Source organism: Synchiropus splendidus, chromosome 16 (assembly GCF_027744825.2).
Source record: "Synchiropus splendidus isolate RoL2022-P1 chromosome 16, RoL_Sspl_1.0, whole genome shotgun sequence".
Taxonomy (NCBI): Eukaryota; Metazoa; Chordata; class Actinopteri; order Syngnathiformes; family Callionymidae; genus Synchiropus; species Synchiropus splendidus.
In genome coordinates, this window is record NC_071349.1 from 7,616,765 (window position 1) to 7,639,414 (window position 22,650).

Below are 22,650 nucleotides of genomic sequence, written 5' to 3' on the forward strand. Positions count from 1 at the left end.
CCATGATCGTATTTGGTCCCCTTTTTGTGGAAAGTTCAGGTGTCTAGTGTGCATGGCCGTGATTAAACAATGTATGTGGTCATGAAAGAAGCAAAATGGAATCCCATCATCCGAACAGGAGCTTCACAGTGAGAACAACCAGATCCTTGCACAGAAGGCAAATCTGTCTGCAGTCAAGGACTTTGGAGATGAAGATCTTGTCACACTGACTGGCAGAGAGCAACTAAAGGTAAATGCTGCCAGCCTTGCAAAAAGTGGTCCAATCCTGCTCATTTCAGGGGCTCATATTGTGTAAAACAGACCTTTCTAGGTTGTAATTTAAGGGTTCTGTTCCCCAGCATGTGAGATCTGAACTGAGATTTTATCCTGTTTAAATGTTATCTGCCGACATCACAGATTATTTGAATAGTCCTTCGCCACTTTTATCAGAGAATAAGTACAGTGACGATCTAATTTATTTTTCCCTTTTTTGTTGGTAAAATCTTCCATTTTTCCAAATGTAATAATGATCCATCAAGACTGACAGTCTCATGGACTGGTCACATGTCTGGCATGACTGAGATTTTGCAGTAGAATTTTTTAAATAAACACAGAATGCTGTTGCACTTTCTATCTTGTAGAACTGATGTTGACATTTCAAACATATGTGTGTCTCAAGGGGTGGAAGTGCAGGTCTGACCCAACGAAGCAGGCTCTTAAACTAAAGGTTTTATGAAATTGAATGTGGAGTTTGTGAACGTGCTCTGTGATGGACAAATCGCACAGCTTGAGCTAGGCTTCTTGTCACAATGTGGTCTCAGATCCAGTTCTGTGGTGGGATTAAAGAGCATCCATTATGATGCACTTCAAGTGCACACCACCTACACTGGTCTTTCAGTCTGACACTAACCTTTTAGTCTAAAATAATAAATACACTATTTATGGCTAGGATTGCTAACATTTATTCCTCCACATAACAGGCTGTTATTTTCTCCTGCAGCCAAACTGCAAATGGCAGACATTGAGTTAACTGAGTTAATAGGGTGAAGGTGGGTGCCAAACTCAAGAGTCATTCATCTGTCCGAATCAGTTCTTCTTATTATAGTAATGTATGGAGACATTTGTTGTTTAACCAGAGGCCTTGTAAGGATATCATCATGGCACCTTTAGATGTTCTGAGGTGTCCAACTGTGAGAAGTTCAAAGAGAAGATGACTTGCTTATTGTTCATTATCACTTGCAGCAGTTACAGGAAGCTGTGGAAAAGCGGAATGAGATTATTTCCAAGCTCACCACTAACTTGCAGGAGGCTCTGGCAAGTCGAGACCAGGTTCAACTGCAGGCTCAATCGATGGCCAGTGAGATTCAAGGACTTCAGAGACAACTCCAGCAGGTGTGTTGTTTAACCTTTCAAAGAGTGTAAAAAGGGTTCAACTGCATTTCTGTCTTTTACACAGACGAGTGCTGAGTTTCTGCGCATCAAAAGTCAGGCTGCCAATGATGTTTCAAATGTTGGCCACCAGCAGTTTAGTCATGGCCTCTCAAATGGAGATCCTGCCGATAAGAACACCTTGTCTGAGGGATCCAACTGTGCAGATCCTGACTCTCTTCTGAAAGAACTGGAGACAAAACTCGAGCTGGAGCAACAAAAAAGCCAACAATTACGTGCCGAATATGAACATGAAAAAGCTAGTCATCAGCGTGTGCTCTCACAGCTGCGGGAGGAAAAGAAACGCTTGGAAGAGCAAGGAGAAGAATGGGAGCTTCAGCTAGCAGACCTCCAGACTCAGTGCCTTGAGATGCATCAGTATAAAAAGGAGAAAGAGAAGCTGAACCAAGAAGTCCTTGAGTTACGAACACGGCTTCAGGAGGAGGAGGAGGCTGAGAGGAGGTGCAAGGAGGAGGGCAACACCTATTTAATTAGTCTTCAAAGGCTTGAGGAAGAGATGAAGATTGCTATTGAGAACCACCAAGCAGAAATGGAGCAAGTTAAGCAGCTGCTGGAGGAGAAAGATAGGGAACTCAAGCATAGAGAAGATGAGGTCATTGAACTCAAAGACTTCAAGAACAAGCACAATCAGGTGAAGGCAGGGTTGGCACCTGAAGCTGCTGAGGAGGAACACCATTTTCAAAGCAGACCAGATGAGGACAACATGAATGTTTTGATACCTGAGGACCTTCTTATGGAGAGATACTTGCCACGTGCTCCGTTTGTGCGCTCGCCCTCTTCCCTTGCCAATGAGGGGTCCGAACAATGCAGTCAACTAGACGTCTCTAACTACAGGTTTGACCAAACCCGACTACAGTGCCTTGTTTTTAGTGCCAAATAATCACAGTTCTGATGAAACTTTTCTCCTATAGTTTCGAGTTGAACAGTGAGGTGCTCGGGGATCGTCATCTTTTAGCTTCCAAGAAGGAGGATGTCGACTTCCTCTGCAGCTCCCCCTCCATCCCGGTGGAAGATACGTCAAACTGTCTGTCTCAGTGGGTCATTGATTCTGACTGTGACAGGCTGGAGATGAGTCAGCTTTCGGAGCAGCCACTTCAGGAGCTGGACCTGGAGAAAGAGCTGCTGAACCAACAGTGTGCCGAGCTCCGTCAGGAGATTACTGTCAAAGACAAGGACCTGGCTGCGCTTAGAGAGGAAGTCTGCAGGATTACTAAAGAGTTGGATGCAGCTCAGAGCAGGTGAGATTAGTGACCTCTCTCGGTCGAACCTGGGGAGCTGGCGATGAGAAAAATGTTCATTCATTCTTATATATAACATGGGTGTGATTAATATTGCTTGCAAGGTATTTTTATTTTAATTGTAAATATCTTTACCAATAAATACGATTCAATTAACTGACAATATACACTTTTTTTATTGATGCCTGTATCATTTGTTTTCAGATGTGTGCAAGTGGATAATGAGCTGAGGCAGGTTGGCTTGCAACAAGAGGATAAATCAAAGAGAAATTGTGCCAAACAGCTAGAGCCTTTGAAGACTGACGATGATTGTGATGAAGATCTCAACATCAATGTTGCCGTCCTTAAAGAAAACCAAAACCACGGCCATTCCTTGTCACCAGAAAACGATGCCCTGGCAGAGGCCCAACCATTAAAGGTAACTCAACATTTAGCTTCTGCACAGGCCTGAGCAGGATTCACACCAAGTTTTTATCATCCTCAAGTTCACTGCATGGAAAATATGAAGAAAGATTTGAATGGCGAGGTCTGTGTGAGCTGCTAAACAACTAAGAGGATTGCTACTTTTTTTTTTTAAAGAAGGGGGGTCCAATGTGCCCTAGGTTCATTGACAGACAAGCGAGGAGGCTCAGGTGGTTTGAAGGGATGGGTGGATGGAAGACTGGATCCAGAGCTATCTTCAGGTTCTAACTGAAAAATGTGTCATTTACTCTCATCCCAGGACTGTTGTGGTGGCCTGGAGTCACAGCTGAAGGAGACCACAGCAAACTATGAAACTACACTGGCCATTCTCAACCAAAGGACCGTGGAGTTGGAGGCTGCATCAAAAGAACTGGATACTGCCCGAAATCAGCTTCTCAAAATCCAGACAGAAATGTTGGGACTTCAGGAACAGCTGGAGGAGAGCCAGACCAGTCTGAATAGTGCTGAGGAGCTGAAGCAAGAACTTGAGTCTAAGGTAGTTTGTCTGTCACAAAGCCTTACCACACTGGAGGAGGAACAAGCTCAAGTCGTTCTCGAGCGGGAGGAGAGCATCAAGAAAGGAGAGCAAATGGATGAGCGGATAAAAAAGATGGAGCAAGTGCTGGAGGATGAACTGGAACAGTTTGAGAATTTGCTCAAAGCAAAGGAAGATGAGGTGAAAAATATTATTTTTTGCTTCTCTTGAAACCATTGTTACCTTGCCATGCTTTTCTCTGTCAGTTTGCAGAAGAAAGGGAGAAATGGGAGGTGGAGAAACAGGAGAAGAACCAAGAGCTTTTCGATGTGCGACAAATTCTTGAGCAGCAGAAGAGGGAGATGGAGCAGGAGGTCAAGTTTTTGTTGGACAAACAGGCCCTAGCTGTCGAGGAGACAACAGCAGAGCTGAGCAAGTCACATCAACAGGAGGTAGATGATCTGTTGGATAAACAGCAGCATGAGGTGAGAGTCTGGAATGGATCCAAAAGCTTGTGTCATGGTAAATGGTTATCCATGTAACCTCAGATCTCTGAACTCAACAAGTGGATGGAGAAGGAGGTGCAGCAACAGAAGGCCACAATGGAGGCTGAGCAGAAGAAACAAATCAGTCTCATCAAACAGGTATTTGAAGAAGCACTGTCATCACATCCCCCCGCCTTGATTGTTTTCTCCACCTCTGCAGGTGACCGAGCGCGAGCATGAGAGGATGACGTCAGAGCTAGTAGCCAAACACAATGAGGAGCTGGTTCAGCTGAGGTCCGAGCTCTCCCGGGAGTTGGAAGCTGCCCACCAGGCTGAGCTGCAACAGGCTCAGGTAAACCATGACCACAAGTTTGAAAATAATGCACAAGTTCAAGTCCAAGCTGTAGCTTTAAAATTGCACTGACATGAATGTTGATAACCTTTACCCTAAACTCGATGTTGACTTGGTAGCTTTTACTCTGAGCGTTTTTGAACCATCATATTTCAGACAAACTCTGTTGGCTGTGTTGGATCATTTCCCATTTGGCATCTTATTAACCACATTCCTGAATATTATTATTTTAGCATGTAATAACTACCCAGCACTCCTCACAATCCAACATGTAACTTATCCAAAACCTGAATACTAACATGTCCCACTTACCTGTCTGTATTGTGACCACGACCATTGGCATTCAGAAATCCTCCAGAATTGGCAACACAACTGGAATATGTCCTAGTTTTGTGGGTCACCTTTCAGTTCGGGGCAATGGATGGTCTGTTCACGTATGGTATGTTATGGGGCTTAGAACTGAGTGAAGAGGGCTTTATTTAATCCAGCAGGGTTTATTGCATTCATCTAAGTCATTGAGCAAAGCTGTTGAAGAACATAAAAGTTAAAAGACAAACTGGATGAGTCATTTTTAATATAATGTTTCTTCAAAGGCACTTAAATATTTGATTGTTTTTCTTGGTAACCGACTGTGAGGGCTGGGTTGTCTCCTGGAATTGGAAGAGTTGTCACAAATATACATCTGTGTAACTGATGGTCCATCACTAGCCGGATGTCAGAAGTGTAGAAATATGTTGCCTGGATCATTAAATGAATTTAGAAATGAACATTCCCAATCAACTGCTCCGGAACCAAAGGCTTTGTCTATACTCTCTGCAGGATCAAAAGTTTCTGGATCTTGAAGTGCTGCGTCTGAATCTGACCAAAGAGTGTGTGGACTACAAGGACAGCCTCGCTAAAGCCCAAGAGGAACTTGCAAGCACTAAGGCCTCACTTTATCAAACCAAAAAAGCTCTGAATGATGCCCAGCAAGCTTTATCTCAGTCTCAGTCAGAGCTGTTGGCTGAACCTGAGAGAAGTCAGAAGGACTACAATGAGAAGATTCTGGGAATGGAGGTGGAGCTGAAGCAAGCCTGGGCTGACAGAGATGTGGCAGCCAGTAGGTCACTTCGGTCAATTCCATCTGCTTCCTGTGTTTGGGCAGTGATCTAATATCCAAAGAGTAAACTTAAAACTCTTCTTTGTTTGAACGCAGCATCTTTGGAGGAGCTGGTATCAAGTCATTTGGCTGCACTGCAGGAGAAACAGCAGCAAGTGCATCATCTGGAAGAGAAGGAGCAACAATTGCAGCAAGAGGTGAGTAATGAAAGGTTTTTAGGGGGAAAATATGTATTTTGTAATTTTATTTCTTGCTACATTGTTTTTGTGTTGCTGCGAATGCTAACCAACCACGGCTAGTTGTGATTTGACAGAAAGATTTTATGCTTAAATCATGTTCTTTTCATATCTAGGTACTGCGCTTGCAGGAAGAGAGAGACTCACTAAAAAAGAGTTCGGAGAAGGAAGTAGGTCAACTGTGGACCCAGCTGGAGAGCATGAGAGCGAGCCGTCAAGAGTTGGGAGGTGAGACCGTAAATCTGTATGACACAAAAGCACACAGGGTCAGTTTTGTCGAACTGTCACAGATATGTGACGGAAAGAGAAGGGAGTGTCTGATAAAGGAAGGCGATGTGCTGCAGTTAGTGATGTACGTGTGGGGTGTGTGTTCATGGACGTGTCTTTTTTTGCTTCAGAACTGAAGGAGCAGCTGTTGGCGCGCTCGTCACGTGTTGAGGATATTGAACGCCTTAAAGCAGAATTCAGTGAGCAAAAACGTGAAATTAAGGAGCAGAATGAGGTGGAGTTGGAAAGCCTCCGGAGGTGGGTGCACCAGCATGAGTGAGAGCATGTGTGAGTTGATGTTCTGGACAGCCCATTTTCCAATACATCCATACCGCCCTCAACCCCCCCCCTCAGGTACTTCGAGCAACGACTGCAATCAGCAGAGGAGAACCACAGGGAGGAAATCGCTCTTCTCCAGCTGAAGCTGGTGGAAGGCGCCCTGGAGGAGTCGGTTCTCAGAACCACAGATCCCAGGTACTACTATACGCTGTGTAAACGTTCGATCCTCCCTGCAGTGCTTTCTACCAGTCAAAATAGTCTGAAGGCTGGAGTATCGGTGAAGAATGAAGCGGTAAAGTGATGTTTGCCCATTTCAGGTCCATATCTGGAGGCCCGGTGGTGCACAAGAAGGATGATTCGCTTTCTGAAAACACCCTCAAACCAGACAAACAGGTGCACTTACACCCATAACTGTACGTTTGAGTGAATTTTCTTAACCTCTTTTCCTGATTCTTTTTAGGAAGTTCTTGACAGTTTGCGTGACCAGCTGGAGACCAGCCACAAACAGGCACTGGAAAATGTGCAAGCCTCAATGACTCTGTCTTTCAATGAGGAACTAAATCAGGTTGGACATGGTTTTAGGCAACTCTCTTCGGCTTGTCCTGCTCTCTTCTGCTTGTCATGTCCTGTCTTAATAAATTCTTTGCCTTGGATTCAAGATGCGCTCAGACCTCACTGATCATTACTATAAAGACCTGCAAGAGCTGAAGTCTCGGCATGCACTGGACCTGGAGCAGCTCAGAGCCAAACTTTCAGACTTACATTTACATGGTATGTTTTTACTGTAACAATGGTATAGAAATGATTTTCATAACTGTCATCATCAGTGATTTATTGTTGCTGTTCAAGAATTATGGACAGTTCATACCTCAGTGCTACACCAGGTTTCACATGAGCTTATTCTCATATTACTTTTATTTATGGAGACCACTTCAAAATTAAAAGCTGCTTTTAAGCATTGCAATGTTAAGGAAATAAGTAAAGACGTTATTGTTTCACCATAAGGGAATCATTGCTAGTGTTAAATATATTACGATTTCATTTTCCAAAATGAAAAATATTTAATATTCTAAACTTTTTCTGCTCTATCCATAATCCTCCTTAACAGTGTGATGAAAGGGTTTGGAAACATTTTTGCTATTCACTCCTATTAAACCAAATCATTGCCGATTTAAAAAAAGTAATGCTTTGGATTTTCTGAGTGAATGAGTGGAATGTGGTAGCATTATACTTCTCCTGTTTCAGAGATCACTCAACTGCGTTTGGATGCAGCCAGACATGTTGAGGTAAGGAACCAAAATATTGCTGTAATAACAATTGGTTTGAAATAATATTTTTCATCTTCCAGGTGGAGGTAGAGCAGAGAATGTGGAGCTTCAGTGAAGAGCTACAGACCAAAGTGGCCATTATTCACTCATTAGAGGAGAGCCTTACTGCTTTGAGAACACAACAGGACAGAGCACTGACAGACATGGAAAAGGTAAAACATCTGACTCATATAAATGTGAAACAGTGGGGCTGTAATGTGTCCTATGTCAAAGTCACTCACTTATTTCATCTCAACTATTACACTGAGCTGTTCACTTGTCAAAATGCAATACTTGTTTATGACTTCTTCCTAATCGGAAAGAAGAAAAATTTCTTGACTAACCTTTTCTTGAGTTTGGAATTGTGTTATCAGGTATTTGTACCCTCAAAACCTCCCTGGTTCGACTGTATTAAAGTATGTGTCTGATACTTCTACAATCTGTCCAGAAGTTTGCTGAGGACCTCGCTCAGGTCAATGACGCCAAGGAACGACATGAGAACGAAAGTAGGAAGTTGGGAGAGGAGTTGAATTCCAAACATGAGACTGAACTGGAAGACTTGAGGAGGGGGCTTTTGAAGCAGATGGACGAGGAAAAGAGATGTTTGGAGCAAGCAGTTCAAGAAGAGAGGGAGAGGTTGCAGAATCTGCAGACCGGCTCAGACACTTCTGAAAGTAATATTATTTAATACTAATTCCAAATTGTGTGTGGTTTTCATTCATTGCTTGACAAAGATTTTTGTCCTGTAGGTCAGCAAGTAAAGAAACAAAATCAGAAACTGGAAGATGAGGTCATCCCTGGGTTGCATCACCAAAACCGTTGCATTATCACTGATATTAAAGAGCTTAGAGTCCTCCTACAGGAGCAAGCAGAAGAGCGCTTGCGCCAGAGCCAAAACAGGTGAGAACTGTCTCGGGTCGATGTCATCCAGCCTCCCTGTCTTCGTGAGATGATGAAAATGGTTGACCTGTTGCTGTAAAGTTTGCCTTCAAGTCCTTTCTATTGTTGTCGCTTAGGTTCCAGACGGAGAAGGCCATGTTGGAGCAGTGTCTGTCGCAGAAGTATGACACTTCTTTATCTGAGCTGCGAAGTAAACACCAAACTGAGATGGAACAATTGAGGGCAGCGCTGCTTAAGCAACACTCTCAAGAGAAGGCCTTATTGGAGGATAAACACAAAGCTGGCCTTGATTTGCTGGGTGCCAGTCACAGAGAACAGCTCTCCGCTACCGTCGCTCAGCTAGAATGCAAACACAACAGTCAGCTTGTTTCCTTGGAAGCAGCACTCAATTCTAAACGGAAGAAGGACCTTGAGAGTCTGGAGACAGCATTTCAAGAAACCAGTCGTGCTCACCTGGAGGTTCTTGAGTCTGAGCTGAGTGTCAAACACCAGGAGGAGAAGGATGAGCTCGAGAAGAGGATGCTTGCTAATATGGACACTCTGGAGGCCACATATCTGAAGGAGGTTCAGGTAGGAAGCAAATGTGTGCACGTCGACAGTACCTTAGTTTCTATAATGTTGTGAGTTTGTTGTCTCAGACTCTGCGCGATGAAATTGTTCAGCGTGAAGAGAAGCACTTGAAAGACCTTCAGTCTCAACAAACAGAGCATCAAAAGACAATCGAGCGAAACCTTGAAGAACAGAAATCCATCAGGGAGGAGTTACGGAAGGAGCTGGCTCAGCTGCACATGGACAAGTTTAGAGCCATGGCAGCTGAGTTGAGCCAGGTTCACAAGGTGAGCCGCAGCCGTCTCATCAGACGGTTACAATTTATCATTTTCATCACAAATTGTAACCACAAGACAACAGAGTAATTATTTCAAATCTCTTTGCAGGCTGAACTCATGGCACAAAAGGAATCTTTGGATATTGAACACTGCAATGCTCTTGGTGTCCTGAAGAAACAGGTAAAAAGTGGTTTCATCATTGTCACTTAAAGGTTTCCGTTTCACCCAGAACCTCATTTGGGCTCATGTTCATTGTTCTCAATTGTCTAGGCCTTTGATTGAATGCATAATACATTTGTGTTTGGTTTTGAGACTCACCATCCACACTCTTTTCCTTTCAGGTTTTGGAGCTGGAACAGCAACACAGTGCTGCCTTGCAGGAGCTCTCTCTCTCCTACACAGCTGAGAAGCAGCAGGTGATTGATGAGCATCAACTGCAACTTCAGGTTGAAAAAACAATTCTTTTCTGTCTTTTGCCTTTCTTTGCCTTCATTGTTTTCAATTTAACTAGAACATGTCATCATCTCTGCTTCTGTAAGACGCTGCTATGAATGAGAACCACTTAGTAAAAACGTGTGTCACCGGCAGGAACTGAGGAGTGTTTCTGCCCGAGAATTGGAGGCTTGTCGCAGGGAGCTAGAAGAAGAGTCGTCAAGGCAACGGCAGCACTTCCTAGAGGAGGCGGAGCTTGTTAAAGCCCAATCAGAGGAGCAAATGCAGGACAGGATTAATCATTTGAAGGTAGATTCATTTCTTGGTATCAAAGTGTCCATCACAGCAGTTGAGATTTTTTTTTCAAAAAGCATATTCTGCACATCAACAAACTGTCCCTTGCATCCGATCACAGTCAAAAGAATCAAATCGTTTGGTCACAATTGTGAGCGAAAATCTCTGTGGCCGTTTTAATACAACATTATGTAACCGCAGAGGATTATTGAGGTCAGTTGTGTGTGTTGTAGCATTGCGCCCTTTAAGCTCCAGCTGCACGGCTTCACTGCTAATGACAGGCCTTCCTCTTGGACTTTTGCCCACCAGAGCTTTATTCGAACAGTTTTCGTATAATCCCTGCATCATATATGTAGAGGTGTCCTTGTCAGCGTGTCTCCTCTCTACATCTGTGCACCACTGGGTTGTGCGTGGGTTTGTGTTGCCGCCATCTGAACAGTGGCTAAATGGGATGGGTCTAAGCTTTTTATCCGTTGATGCAGAAGGTTTTACTGGCCAATGTTTTTTTTTTTTTCGTTAGGCAACTTGTAATGTGGAGGGAGCAGTTCGTGTGAGACTCAATCACTGTGGTTCAGCCACGTATTGGTGTGGACTCCAACCCTTTAATTCATCCTGGTGATTTTTTTTTCCCCTAAAGACTACGTTTGAAGAGAAGAAGGAGGCGGAGCTTGTGGACCTGAGGCGGAGCTTCACAGCAGAGCAAGAAGAGAAGGAGCGCCACTACACAGACAAAATGAGCCAGCTCACTGCCCAGCTGGAACAGCTGGATGCTGTGGTCACCCAGGTATTATGATCGCTGCACGTGGCACTCTCCTAGTCCTGTTACAGCTTTCCATCTCAACATCATTAACATGAAAATATATTTTAATTTAGATGTATTTCTGCTGCAGATGAAAAAACTCATTAGTTGTGCAGACAATCTGAGAAGAATACCATTTTAAAAAGCAAAAGTGTCAGCGTGGACTGAAAATAGGGCTGATGTTGGCGCCATCAAGAGGAAGCTGATTCAGAACTTGATGAAAGATGTAAAAATGTTTATGATGTTCGAGTATTTGTGTCACATACTCTTTATCTGTGGCACCTGTTCGTCTCAGCTTGTCATGGTTAGAAATAGACTCCCCTTGAGGCTAGCAAACACACATCTTAAGAGGTTGGGAGGGCATTGTTGTCAAGGAAACTGCTTTGTTTAGTTGAGGCAGGTGGCTGCACGGGACGTTTGATAAGAGTAGGCGGGAGTAAGGGAGGGAAGGACTCGAAGGAAATCTCGGGACAATGTGTGGTGCTACTGAGTCTTGCACTGACTGGCTTGACTATGGAGGCATGAGTTTAGCATTTGCAGACTGAGGAAGGTTTTTCTGTGAGTATTGTGACTATGTATTTTTGCTTTTTGTTTTTTTGTTCGCAAGGTTTACAATCTTGGCATTTATTTCACTGGTCTTAAAAAGAACAATTCAAATGTAAACTAGTTTACGCCATTAAACTTCAATGTAACCATAAGATCAATAATTACACTACCTTTGCACTGGTAGGGTCCTTGTGCTGCTTACTGAACATTGACAGCCACTCGTTCGTCACCACAGTTGTGGACGACTGTGTTGACACACAAACTTAATGAATGAAATATTGTTCACTTTGTGTATTGCTATGTGATGATTATTAACTTTGAGCAAAGCTCAAAGCATCCTTTATGGTAATGCCGCCCTGTATTAAGTTGTTAATGATTTATTCTTCGTTTATATGTTAAATAAGTTATAGAGCTGTGTTGATTAATATTATCTGTGTGTTCAGTCCGGCAGGGCGGACAAAATATAGCAATGACCACTGCCTGGATGTATAGGTGGAAGATGGAACCAGCATTTGTTTATTTTTTGTTCAGTTATTTATTATAATTTTATTCATTGTAATTTCTTATATACCAGCGGTGTTGAGAACTGACATTGAAGCTGTCAGATATTTAATTTTTCTTGTAAACAATCGATAACAAAAAAAGTCTTTTGTATTTTTGCATTTGCATCTCATCATTTCCGCCACTGTATGTGTTGCTTTGAGACTGTCACAAGTGGAGGCATGCTCTTGTACGGTTACCTCTGCAAAAGTGACATCCGATCACCAGTTAACTTCTGTATTTCCCCACTTCAGCTCCGGGCTGAAGTTGGTTGTCTGCAGGGAGAATTGGAAGGCAAGCGTGCAGAAATGGAGACCCTCGACACGCTGCTCCAGAGAAGGGAGCGAGAGAGTCAGGAGGGGGGCAACCACCTGAAACTGCTCACAGACGACCTGCAGGCTGCCAAGGAGGAAAGGTATTTTAGAAATGAAATTATACCAGTCATACTGGAGAAGCTTCCTAACAAGAAGCTTAAATAATGGTTGGGACATGACATCGTAAATTCTCTGAAGAAAATGAGAACATATCAAAAGTGTGTAGTGATGTTGTGGTCAAACATTTCAATCTTACAAACTGTGTTCATAAGTAGTCTAGACAGGAACTGACACCATTATTTTTATAAATTATTTTCCAAGCAGAGATATGTATTGCAAAGTAAAACGATTACTGGCATAACTGTTCCATGTCTTTTCCATTGTCTCGCTTCATTTCAGACACAAACTGCATCAGGCCAACAGTCACCTGACCAGTGTTGTGCTCGAGATGGTTCGCAGTATCGCCGCCCTGGAAGACCTAATTGGCCAAAAGATCAGTAAAAGAGCCATTGCACCTGACCTGGCTACGAATCACAGAGGCCTCACGGGGAACAAGGACCCACATGAATCTGGTGCGCTTCTTGTTACACCAAAGTTTAAATGAACATGTTTGATTATTCTCTGGTCCTTAAGTATGTTAGCGACACTGAAAAAAAAAAACATTCTTTCTGCTACTCAGGTATTTCTGTTGCTGAAATGACAACAGAAGATTTTGAGTTTAGTAATGTGCTCTCGGAGAGCATGGTGGTCTCGGACGCACAGATCTGCCCTGGAACTGAAAAAGAAATGGCAATGACCGCCTGCAGGAGCCTTCAGCTTACAGTGGACACTCTCCTGGAGCTCCTCAACCGGGCCAATGAGCAGGTACGGCTGCCTTTACATTGATTTGCTTCATCATCATCACTCATTAATGGGTACAAACAACATCGGTTTCACCTCAGCTAAACTGCCTTGATGCTCAACTGTGCATGACATTTCCTGATGTGTCAGCAAGTCCACAATGATATTACCATTATCCAGTTGCCTCTTCACCTCACACCCCCTGACTGCAGCCTAACTAGTGTCTTCTGCCTAAATGATCAAACTCTTGCTGGCCAAAAAGAACACCCTGCACTGGTGTTGTGACACAGAGCCCAGCAGCTGGATGCTTTTTAATTGTCCTCTGGTTTCTTCAGCTGGAGCGGACACACGATGTTCACCTTTCACTGGAGGAGAAGTTCTCCCAGGGCAGAGAGGACACAGCACAGCTCGTGGAGCAGCACAAGCTTCTTCTGGAGCAGATGGATCAAGAAGCCCAGGAGAAAAACAAACTGGAGCTCAAACTTCATAAAACTGAGGGTCAGTATTATCTTTTGATTATTCTTTTTTTTCTCTTCTTTCTTTCTCCTCATCGATGTGTTGCTCTCGACCACATTAAATTTCTCCCTGGTGATTCCATATACAGGCTTACTCGAGGGCTATGTGGCAGAGAAGGCTATTCTGGAGGAGACTTTGCTGCAAAAGGAAGCTCAAGAAGAGAGACTGGTGGAGGAGCTGGAGGACTTGAGAGTCAAGGTTCACCAGATGCAAGGCCTGTCTGCAGCATTGGACGTTCTACAGGTTGAACACCAGGCGCTCACTGAGGAGCACACAGTTCTCCTACGCCAGAAGGAGCATCTCTCCGCGGACCTCGGAGATCGAGAGAAAGGTGAGCACATTGACCTCATTTAGCACATTGATCCTGCACTTGGCGGCTGTCTTTGTCCTCAGATGTCTCTTCTCTTCGTAGGCTGTTGGTTCAGATTAGACCCAGAAGGAGGTTTGTTTATCTATGTGATGAGGTTGGGATCATGTGCTAAACATTTGCAGTGATGTTTGTTACCAGGAGGTTTGGAGTGCTGTGTTGTGAGGGTGTGCTGTAACACTCCTGAGGGAGATTTGTTTTGCTTAATGTCCCATGTATTGGCGTAAAATACTGTTATCTTGAAGGAATTCTAACTTAAATTGATTAACTCTTTATTGGCATTCATCATATCACCATCATTTCCATGTGATATTGACTTTCAGTTGTGTAGTGGTAATTCTTTAGCTAAACGGCTAATATGAATGGAGAGTCTGAAGAATTCCAACACTTCCTGTTCTTTTAAAGCTCTGCTTGCTGAGACGGAACGTTTGACCCAGGACCGTCTGGACCTGCAACGACAGGCTGAGAAGGACCACAACTCCCTGTCTGTCCGCCTTAGGGCCCTGGAACGAGAGCTGGAAGAGCAGGAGACTAAAGGCCTGGAGACTGAGCTGCATCACAAGACACAGACTGAGGATCTAAACCAGCGTGTGCAGGCGCTTGAGAAGCAGCTGAAGCACGACAGGCAGTTCATTGAAGTGAGTCTTAGTACCAAAACATGAAATGTGTGTCTGTGCTGTGGTGTTACATTCTTTTGATTCTGTTGGCTTTTCTATGCCCTAAAGGAGCAGGCAGTTGAACGAGAGCACGAGCGAGACGAGTTCCAGCAAGAGATCCGGAGGTTGGAGGCCAACCTGAGACAAACAACTGGTGTAGATAACAAAGTACACAGGGTGAGATGCAGATGAACATCACTGTTGCACCAGGACATTAATTTAAAACTGTCAAGTGTTTCAGACACTCGGACATAGATCACTATTCATTTTTGTTCCCTAACGTTTTGGCCAAAAAGTGTGTGCTGTTGTCATCAGGCATGATTGTTCTGTTTTTGAAGTAACTCAAGCAGATTTGGTTTTGGTCTGACTCTTGCCATGTTTTTGTCCTTGTGCTGAATGGATTGCTGTAGTTTGAAGACTTGGTTCTGCAGGTATGATTTCCAAATGTAGTGGCAACCTCTGAATCCTGTGCATGGTGTGCATCATTCATCATCATTGTAGATGCGTTTCATTTTTTCCATGTTTCACATGATCAGTTCATTTTCTCATCATTCATTTGCTGACTCACATTTGCATGTTTCCCTCATCAATCTGCTCTGTTTCCTTTGAGTTTTAATATCCATAACCGGTGCCTGCTCTCTCACTAACAAAACCAGCAATATATTTACTTTCTTCTCTATGATCCCAGCCTTAACTCTTTGAATACTTGTTTCCAAAATACTGCAGGTGGAGAATCTCCAGGCTGTCATCAAAGACAAGACTGAGGACCATGCCACCTTGGTAGCTGCCAACCAGCAAGCGCAGCGGGACCTTGCTGAGCGCAATGAAGAGATCGACAAGCTTGCCGGTCGAATCCGAGAGCTGGAGCAGGCTTTACTTAACAGCGCAGAGAGCAACAGAGCTGTGGGTCAATTGGAGCAGAAGCTTAACAAAGCAAAGATGAGGGAACAGGAGCTCACTCAAGTAAGAGCACCGCTTTGTTTTTCAGTCAGGCCGGTGCTCATGTGTACCTCTCTGTTGCTCCGTCCACCAGGATAAGCAGGCTCTCGAGCAGCAGCAGCTGGCCAACAGGCTACAGATCTCAGCCTTGCAGTCCAAACTCGATGAAACGAGACACTGTTACCATGACAACACTCACGACCCCACCCTTGAGCTGAGGGACGCTCTTGATTCTGCTCGGCAGAGTTTACAAAGCAAGGAGCAGCAGGTGGGTGGAAGGTTCCCTTTACTCTTAGTAATCAGGACTTTGCTCACAATCAATGGCACTTGTAGGCCCAACTGTTTCTGGCAGCCTTCCTCACTTCAGCCTTATTTTATACACGTGTATTATTTAGGTTGAAATTTTGACGACCCAACTGGAAAACCTTCAAAGTGACTTGAGCATCAAGGAGGTGGAGCTGAAGCACCTGACACTCCAGCTGGAGTTGCTCACCAATCAGAACGCTGCTCGTGTCGATGAGCTGTTGGAAGAGATCTCAGCTCTGAAGGTGAGTGATGCTCGTGGTCTTTGTTTCTGTGTTCACATGAGACATGTTCTGCTAGAGGAACCCATTCAATTGTTTTACTGACGTGTCTTCTTGATGGGTTTACAATGTATTTCAGTCAATCAGAGGAGCAAATTCAGTTATGTTTTACTCCCAGCAGGTTTTACTAAACTCTATCTTATTCTCTTGCAGGAGAATGTTTCTGCACTAACTGTACTCGCAGAGGAAAAACAGGAACTACGACAGCTGGATGATCCAGATGAGGACTCCTTTCCCTCAGCTCTCCTGGAGGAGAAGAACCAGGAAATTGATCACCTCACTCTTGAAGTCCAGAGATTAGAGCAGGAGCTGGAAAACACCCGAGACTGCAAGGTGACAAACTCAAAAGTGAGACGTTTGAAAGTGATCCTACAGTTATATCCTTGTAGACTGAGAAGGCCTCTTGTGTCTCTCCAGACTCTTGAGTCTGAACTGGCAGACCTGAGCTCACAGGTGGAACATCTGACTTCTGAAATCACTCGAGTGCGTCAGGACAAGCAGGAAGAAGAGGAGCGCCTTCATGAAGTTATCAGCACACTCCAGGCAGAGCTTGCTACGCTGGGGCCAAACCTGCATGAAGTCAGCGACTCTCAGGACGGTGACAGCATCAATCCCTCGCCTTCTCCAAGCCCAGAGCCGCACGGTTACATCATTCAAGAACATGCGGGGAGAGCGGAACCAAATAATCTCAAGCAGGAGCTCAGTATGACTTCAATCCCATCTCGCTCCTTACGATCCCGAATCAAGACTCTCCAGGCTCAGTTGGATACAGCTGCAGCAGAGAAAGAGGGACTTGAGCGCCTGCTGCTCACCCAGGAGGAAGAGTACAGAGCGCAGGGTGAAGAGCTAGGATCAAGTCTCAGAGCTGAGAGAGGGAAGTTGGTTGAGCTGCAAAATATTCTTACCCTTAAAGAAGCTGAGCTGGAGAAGGCTGGTCGTCAGCTGGAGGAAGAGCAGAGGAGGAGAAAAGATGGTGAAGAAGAGCGAGACCTTCACAGAAATCAAGCGCAGCGGGCTTCCATTCTGCAACAAGAAAATGACAAGCTCAACTCTCAGCTGCTGGAACTCCAGCAAACGGAACCCCTCCGATTGCAAGAGGTTGAAGCTCTCAAGACCAAAATGCAGGAGGCCAAATCTGAAGCGCAAGTGATGAGAGAAAGCTGCCTCACTCTGGAGGGCCAGGTCCAGAAACTCAGAGCTGAGGTGTCAGACATGGAGCAGCTGGTCGCTCAGGAGAGGGTTAAATCGCAAGTGATAGTCAAAGCAGAGCTGTCGGCAGAGCGGGAGGTTCTTAGGCGGAGAGAAGGGCAACTCCTTGAGGAAATTGAGAGGCTCAAACAGGAAGTGACTTCACTGAAGGTCCAGATCGACTGTCTGACTGGGAAGCTGGGTGAAAAGGAAACTTGTCAAGAAACCCACAGGGAACTCCTGGTAAGAAAGGGCTTGTCAAGCTTCCCCTCTGCTCACATATATTTTGCCTATCCATCCCATATGACCAGGATAATCTTCCTTCCTGCATATCTCATCAGAAAAGAGAATAGTCCTGTTTACAATGCTTACACTTTCAGTTTCATAAAATGTTTGATCTTTTGTGTTGTTGGCAGATCAGTACATGTTTGGTCTCAGTCCAATCTCTTATTAGGCCTTGTTCATTCTCAGTTCCAGCCACACAGGAAGTTACATTCTAACATCCATTAGAATTGAATAAATTCCCATCCACCATCATCTGATGTGCCTCCCCATGTTGTCTTACCAAAGATAAAACCTCAAATAGCGTTAAAATAGATGCTGAGGTGACATCACAATTGAGACGAGACAATCGCCACCCAGGATTATTGCTAATAAGAGATTTCCAAGGATCAATAAGGTATATGTCAAACATGGCCGTTTTAATTTTTCTTTTTGGGATAGATAAATTTCCATATTCTATACATGTGTTATTCCAATTATCCAACAGGGTATATGCAGACTTCTTGATGTGTTGATTCAATACAAATTTTCATCCTTTTTTTAATTTTATTTTTTTTGCTTTGCCTTTAAATTTAAATGAGTATTTTTTTTTAAATGCGCTTCTTTTTCTGTCCTTTAATACCTCAATTTTTACACGAATATTGTATTGTATGTAGTGTTTTCTGTAACTAGTCATATAGCTTTACGCTTTAGAAAGTGTAAGTTGTGGATTCATGAGGTCAGAAACATTTGGGGCACGATGTTGTCACAGGACAGTCTTGCATTGTGCAGTGATGCCTGCAAATCTAGGTCAGTGCTGTTCTACTCTTCTTCCAGACAGAAGTTGAAAGCTCTTCCGCCACGCTTTGTAGAGCCTGGCTGTTGAAGCATTTCCCCTAACGTTTAATAATTTCAGTTGGTTCTTCTGCAAGCGTGCTGCTGCCACATCTGTTTCTCGTTAGTTCTGCTCCCACGTCATCACTCGCCGCTCACACAGAGGAAATGACTTGAATGTGGAAGTTCGACAGTGTTTTCGTTCCTGTTTTTAAATTTTCGCCTTGACTCTGCAGGCTGGGGTGAGATATGTTTATGCTCAATTATGCCCAAACTCCAGCAGCTTTCTGTGTCATTATTTTAGTCTCATGCCGTGGTTCCTGAGAGTTGCTGCCCTAGACGGTTGGCTGTTGCCGTGGTAAATAGAGCCGTGTCTTTAACTCTTGTTTCTCATTTCAGGAACATGCAGAGCACACCAGAGACAAAGCCGTAGAAGATTTAAGACAGAAGGAGAAGGAGCTGGGCAGACTGGTGTCTGAGCATCAAGCTCTGAAGGCAGAGCTGACCGTGGTGAAAGAGCAGTTGGTCACTGCAACAGACCTAGCTGACAAACTTCAAGATGAATCACATGTGAGTGTGTTGAAGATCCACCCACGTCAGTCATGACGCAGACTACCTAAACTGTTGACATCCCTTCTCTTCTGGCTAAAATTTTGGCTCTGCAGTGGTCATGATTTAGGGGAAGTCCAAGTCATGTGTGTTTTGAGCTTTTTTTCATGAAATGTTGAAATTGCTTAAAGAGTCTGACTCGCATCAAATACAAACATGTTAGTAAAAGCCTTCTCCCTCACTTGGATGTAGTTTTAGTGACTAAAGTACTAGTATGTTGCTGGTTTATCATCTGTGAGCTCAAATGAGGATGTTTTTGCTGACGTTGGGTGTCTCTGGATCAACATGTGTTCCAGAGGAGAGACTGTGAACTGGCTGATGTGAAGACGCACAACCAACATTTGAAACGGGAGCTGGAAAGCCTTCAGGAGGATCTGGCCCGCCAGGATGACCGACTGTCTTCTCCGCAACAACGGCTGAAACTACCTTTCACATCTCCTCACCACCAGGAATCCCCCCAGAAGGGTTGGTGCTGCACTTTGCTACATTAACTGCCTTTTAATATAAGATACTGCAACTTCTTCCTGATGGCGCATACAGAGAGTGTATGACTCAGGTTTTACTTTAAACCAGGAAAATGGTTCCACAGATAAATGGCACACAAATTTGATTATTTTTCCTTTAAGGTTTCACTATAATTGTCAGTGATATAACATATGATTATATTGTTGTACAAATTGATGTAAATTTAACTGTTTTTTGGCTCTCTCAGATGCTTCCCACCACTCCTTCAGAGACGTGCTTTGTGATGGAACCTCTCTGAACTCTCCGGAGGTTCTGAGGAAAATGGACGTGTCAGCAGAACGATTTCTGGGGCCTTCCCACTCTTTAGTGCTGGGCTCTCGTTTGTCTGAGCTTTATAGTGTAGGCCTGGACAACACCTCACTACACAACTCCCCCAGGGTGGTGTTGGATTCCCCACATTCTAGAACCATTACCCCTGACCCTGAAACCCAGAGCACCCACTCTCCCAGGTCCGTGTCGGACAACTATTCTGTGCTGGACTCACTGGATGCTGATAAAGTAAGTTCAAGTTCTTTCACTGAATTCTTTGTGCGTTTGGAAAAGTCTGGATCAAAGCAGAGCAAAGCATGTTGTCCTGGGTCCACCTGAAGCTGGTGTGTCAAACTCTGGCCTAGCAAGTTATTCTATACAGCCCAGAGCCTTGGGTGCTTGTCATTGGTTCATAAGTTATCAGTACTTGAACATGGCCTACATCAATGCCATGACCCAGGAAGACTAGTGTTGGAGTGTTGATGGTCCACAGATCGGAGGGCGACGTCTTTGTGCCTCTCATGTGATAAGGAAGAGCTGTGGTGAAGGAGTGTGTTTTGAAAGGAACCTCAGATTTTCTGTTGAAATTGGCCTCTGCCAACTTAAATATAAAGTGATTACACATTCTGTTTCGTGCTCCAGAGTGATAAAGTTTGACTCCCCTGACCTGAGCAAAACAAAAACAATCTCCTGATTCACTGCCAACCAAGTGTGATGTCACGCAACATGATGGAGTCTAATGGATCAAACCAGGTGCTGATGAATGTCTTTGCTTTTCATTGAAAAGGTGACCGACATTGGGGACCTGACTACACCTACATCTCCTCTGGGCTCCAACTCTTCTCTGTCAGCCCCTGAATGGGCCAGTGATGGATACGGCAGCAGTGAGTGTGGCTGAAACTCCAAGTCTGAACAAGCGATTCTATTGTTATGAACCTTTTATCTGCTGTCTTAGACGTGAGCTCTGAGTTGGGAGCGAGGCTGCGGGTGGAGCTGGAGCAGACGGAGCGGCTTGATGCTCAGTTTGTGGAGTACCTCCGCTGCAGAGGCATGAACCCCACCACTAACACTGACAGTGCTGCGGGCAGCATGAGCTACAGCGATGACCTCTTGTCACCTGAACTTCAGGTATAAGTGTCTCACACGCGTCACTCCTACTTTATGTATCCGAGTGTCACCCTCTCCTTCTGTCATCCAGGCTTTGTTGAAGAAAGTGTATCAGGAGAGCTGCCGAATTCTGACTCTGTCCCAACGCCGGCCTACACCCTCTCACATCTTCGCCTCAGATGTGAGGCCAACCTCGACGGCGCAAGCTGAGGGATGCTCCAGTGTGCTGGCCCATCGCGGAGACTCCAGTGATGTCCCACCGATGACCTGGCAGCAGGAGAAGAGGGCGCTCCAGGAGACCGTGATCGCTCTCCGAGAGCTGCTGTGTCGAATGGCACAGAGACATACTGCAGTTAGTTTCTCCTTCACACCTTTGTTTGGAATATGTGGTTTGCTGAACTTGTCTGAAAGGATGCTTGGACTTCTGTCAGAGTGACGCCAGAGTCGATGGTGACTGGAACAGAGAGCAGCTATCAAGAGAGCTTCAAGTGAGCACAGAGCTGGAGGAGAGCCAGAAGCAGCTCCAATGTGCCCACGACAAACAGCAGGAGCAGAGGAGTGAAATACAGACTCTGAGGTACAGCAAAACAGAACAACAACAACCGTTCTGCACCTGACAATAACAATGTGACGATAACCTCTCAGGACTCATCCTGTACCTTCACAGCTTGTCTGTCCTCTTCATCTCAAAACTCAGGTGTTTTGTTTTTATCCTTGCCTCAGGTCCACCATAGAAGAAGGCCAGCAAGTGTTGAAGAGCGAGCAAACCAGAGTTCACGAACTTGAGCAGCAACTGGAGCAGGAAAGGGCCTTGAGCCACCGCAGAGAGCGAGAGGTGGAACATCTGAGAGAGGTTGGTGTAACATCTTCGCAATATATTAAACGCACTTCTGCATGTCTTCTCACTTCAAACTTCTTCCTTGTGTAGGCAAAGCATGACTCCTCTGAGCAGCAGAGGTCAGAGGTTATGGCTCTGAAGGGTCAGGTGGAGCAGGAGAAAGTGGCTTGCAGCAACCTGAAACGTGAGCTGCAGATAGAGCAGTCCCGCACCGTCCTGTTTGAGAAGCGTTTGGGTGAGACTCAGAAAGAGCTGCAGGATGGACGTGAGCTCTGGGCCCACCAGCAGGAGTTGCATCAGCAGAAGACGACACACCTCGAAGGCCTCCTGTCCACCTCAGAGTCCCAGGTATCAGACCTTCATGCCAAGCTCGCAGGCACTCTCAGAAGCCTGGAAGAAGAACGGGACCGGTGCTTGAGACTGCTGGATGAGATGAACCAGCGCGCAGCTGAAACAGCCAGTGACCGGAAGTTCATCTCTGACATCCAAGCCCAACTGGAGCAGGAGCGTCGGCAGGTCGAAGAGCTGGCCACCGAGAATGGATTGGTGAGAGAGGAGCTGCATCTGTGCAAGAGGAATCTGGAAGATGTGAAAACTACTGAAGCAGAAAGTCGTCACACCATATACACCTTGAAGGAACAGACCCAGGAATTCAGTCAGGCCTTGGAGGCAGAAAGAGAGCGAGCAGGGAACCTGAAAGGAGAATTGAAAGAACTGAAGGAGCAAATCCGAGTGATGAAGGACAAGGAGAAAGAGTGGGATGATAAGTGGGAGACAGAGAGAAGGAAGTGCTGGCAGGAGGGGATCGAGAGGGAGCGAAGACAGGAACGGATGAACAACAAACTGGTGAGATGTGA

At 44.9% G+C, this 22,650-nt stretch overlaps 1 protein-coding gene and 1 long non-coding RNA gene across 8 annotated transcripts in view; one reads left to right on the forward strand and one right to left on the reverse strand.

Moving 5' to 3' along the window:
- The window catches only part of pcnt (pericentrin), a 28,093-nt gene that overhangs the window by 2,706 nt on the left and 2,737 nt on the right, over positions 1-22,650 (forward strand). For 2 of the 7 annotated variants that reach the window (XM_053844588.1, XM_053844593.1), the window contains 49 exons: positions 119-229; positions 1,222-1,371; positions 1,436-2,262; positions 2,340-2,666; positions 2,871-3,084; positions 3,388-3,804; positions 3,870-4,088; positions 4,152-4,247; positions 4,309-4,440; positions 5,260-5,539; positions 5,636-5,736; positions 5,892-6,003; positions 6,174-6,300; positions 6,397-6,516; positions 6,639-6,714; positions 6,782-6,886; positions 6,981-7,092; positions 7,567-7,607; positions 7,670-7,801; positions 8,077-8,302; positions 8,378-8,528; positions 8,645-9,098; positions 9,167-9,364; positions 9,464-9,535; positions 9,697-9,801; positions 9,944-10,096; positions 10,719-10,865; positions 12,221-12,381; positions 12,680-12,852; positions 12,960-13,144; positions 13,456-13,618; positions 13,725-13,967; positions 14,409-14,641; positions 14,729-14,836; positions 15,070-15,090; positions 15,386-15,622; positions 15,693-15,866; positions 15,994-16,146; positions 16,336-16,530; positions 16,600-17,613; positions 18,865-19,035; positions 19,371-19,539; positions 19,787-20,097; positions 20,636-20,732; positions 20,804-20,976; positions 21,047-21,307; positions 21,387-21,532; positions 21,679-21,808; positions 21,884-22,639. In XM_053844588.1, coding sequence (XP_053700563.1) covers positions 119-229; positions 1,222-1,371; positions 1,436-2,262; positions 2,340-2,666; positions 2,871-3,084; positions 3,388-3,804; positions 3,870-4,088; positions 4,152-4,247; positions 4,309-4,440; positions 5,260-5,539; positions 5,636-5,736; positions 5,892-6,003; positions 6,174-6,300; positions 6,397-6,516; positions 6,639-6,714; positions 6,782-6,886; positions 6,981-7,092; positions 7,567-7,607; positions 7,670-7,801; positions 8,077-8,302; positions 8,378-8,528; positions 8,645-9,098; positions 9,167-9,364; positions 9,464-9,535; positions 9,697-9,801; positions 9,944-10,096; positions 10,719-10,865; positions 12,221-12,381; positions 12,680-12,852; positions 12,960-13,144; positions 13,456-13,618; positions 13,725-13,967; positions 14,409-14,641; positions 14,729-14,836; positions 15,070-15,090; positions 15,386-15,622; positions 15,693-15,866; positions 15,994-16,146; positions 16,336-16,530; positions 16,600-17,613; positions 18,865-19,035; positions 19,371-19,539; positions 19,787-20,097; positions 20,636-20,732; positions 20,804-20,976; positions 21,047-21,307; positions 21,387-21,532; positions 21,679-21,808; positions 21,884-22,639 — 10,479 coding nt within the window. The remainder of the gene's footprint in view (positions 1-118; positions 230-1,221; positions 1,372-1,435; positions 2,263-2,339; positions 2,667-2,870; positions 3,085-3,387; positions 3,805-3,869; positions 4,089-4,151; positions 4,248-4,308; positions 4,441-5,259; positions 5,540-5,635; positions 5,737-5,891; positions 6,004-6,173; positions 6,301-6,396; positions 6,517-6,638; positions 6,715-6,781; positions 6,887-6,980; positions 7,093-7,566; positions 7,608-7,669; positions 7,802-8,076; positions 8,303-8,377; positions 8,529-8,644; positions 9,099-9,166; positions 9,365-9,463; positions 9,536-9,696; positions 9,802-9,943; positions 10,097-10,718; positions 10,866-12,220; positions 12,382-12,679; positions 12,853-12,959; positions 13,145-13,455; positions 13,619-13,724; positions 13,968-14,408; positions 14,642-14,728; positions 14,837-15,069; positions 15,091-15,385; positions 15,623-15,692; positions 15,867-15,993; positions 16,147-16,335; positions 16,531-16,599; positions 17,614-18,864; positions 19,036-19,370; positions 19,540-19,786; positions 20,098-20,635; positions 20,733-20,803; positions 20,977-21,046; positions 21,308-21,386; positions 21,533-21,678; positions 21,809-21,883; positions 22,640-22,650) is intronic. The other 5 variants (XM_053844591.1, XM_053844595.1, XM_053844590.1 and 2 more) reach the window with 4 other exon arrangements.
- LOC128747052 (uncharacterized) lies at positions 757-4,936 on the reverse strand. The gene is made up of 2 exons (XR_008412626.1): positions 4,753-4,936; positions 757-4,212 (listed from the first exon to the last, which is right to left on the reverse strand). It is a non-coding gene; the product is annotated as an uncharacterized LOC128747052 (long non-coding RNA).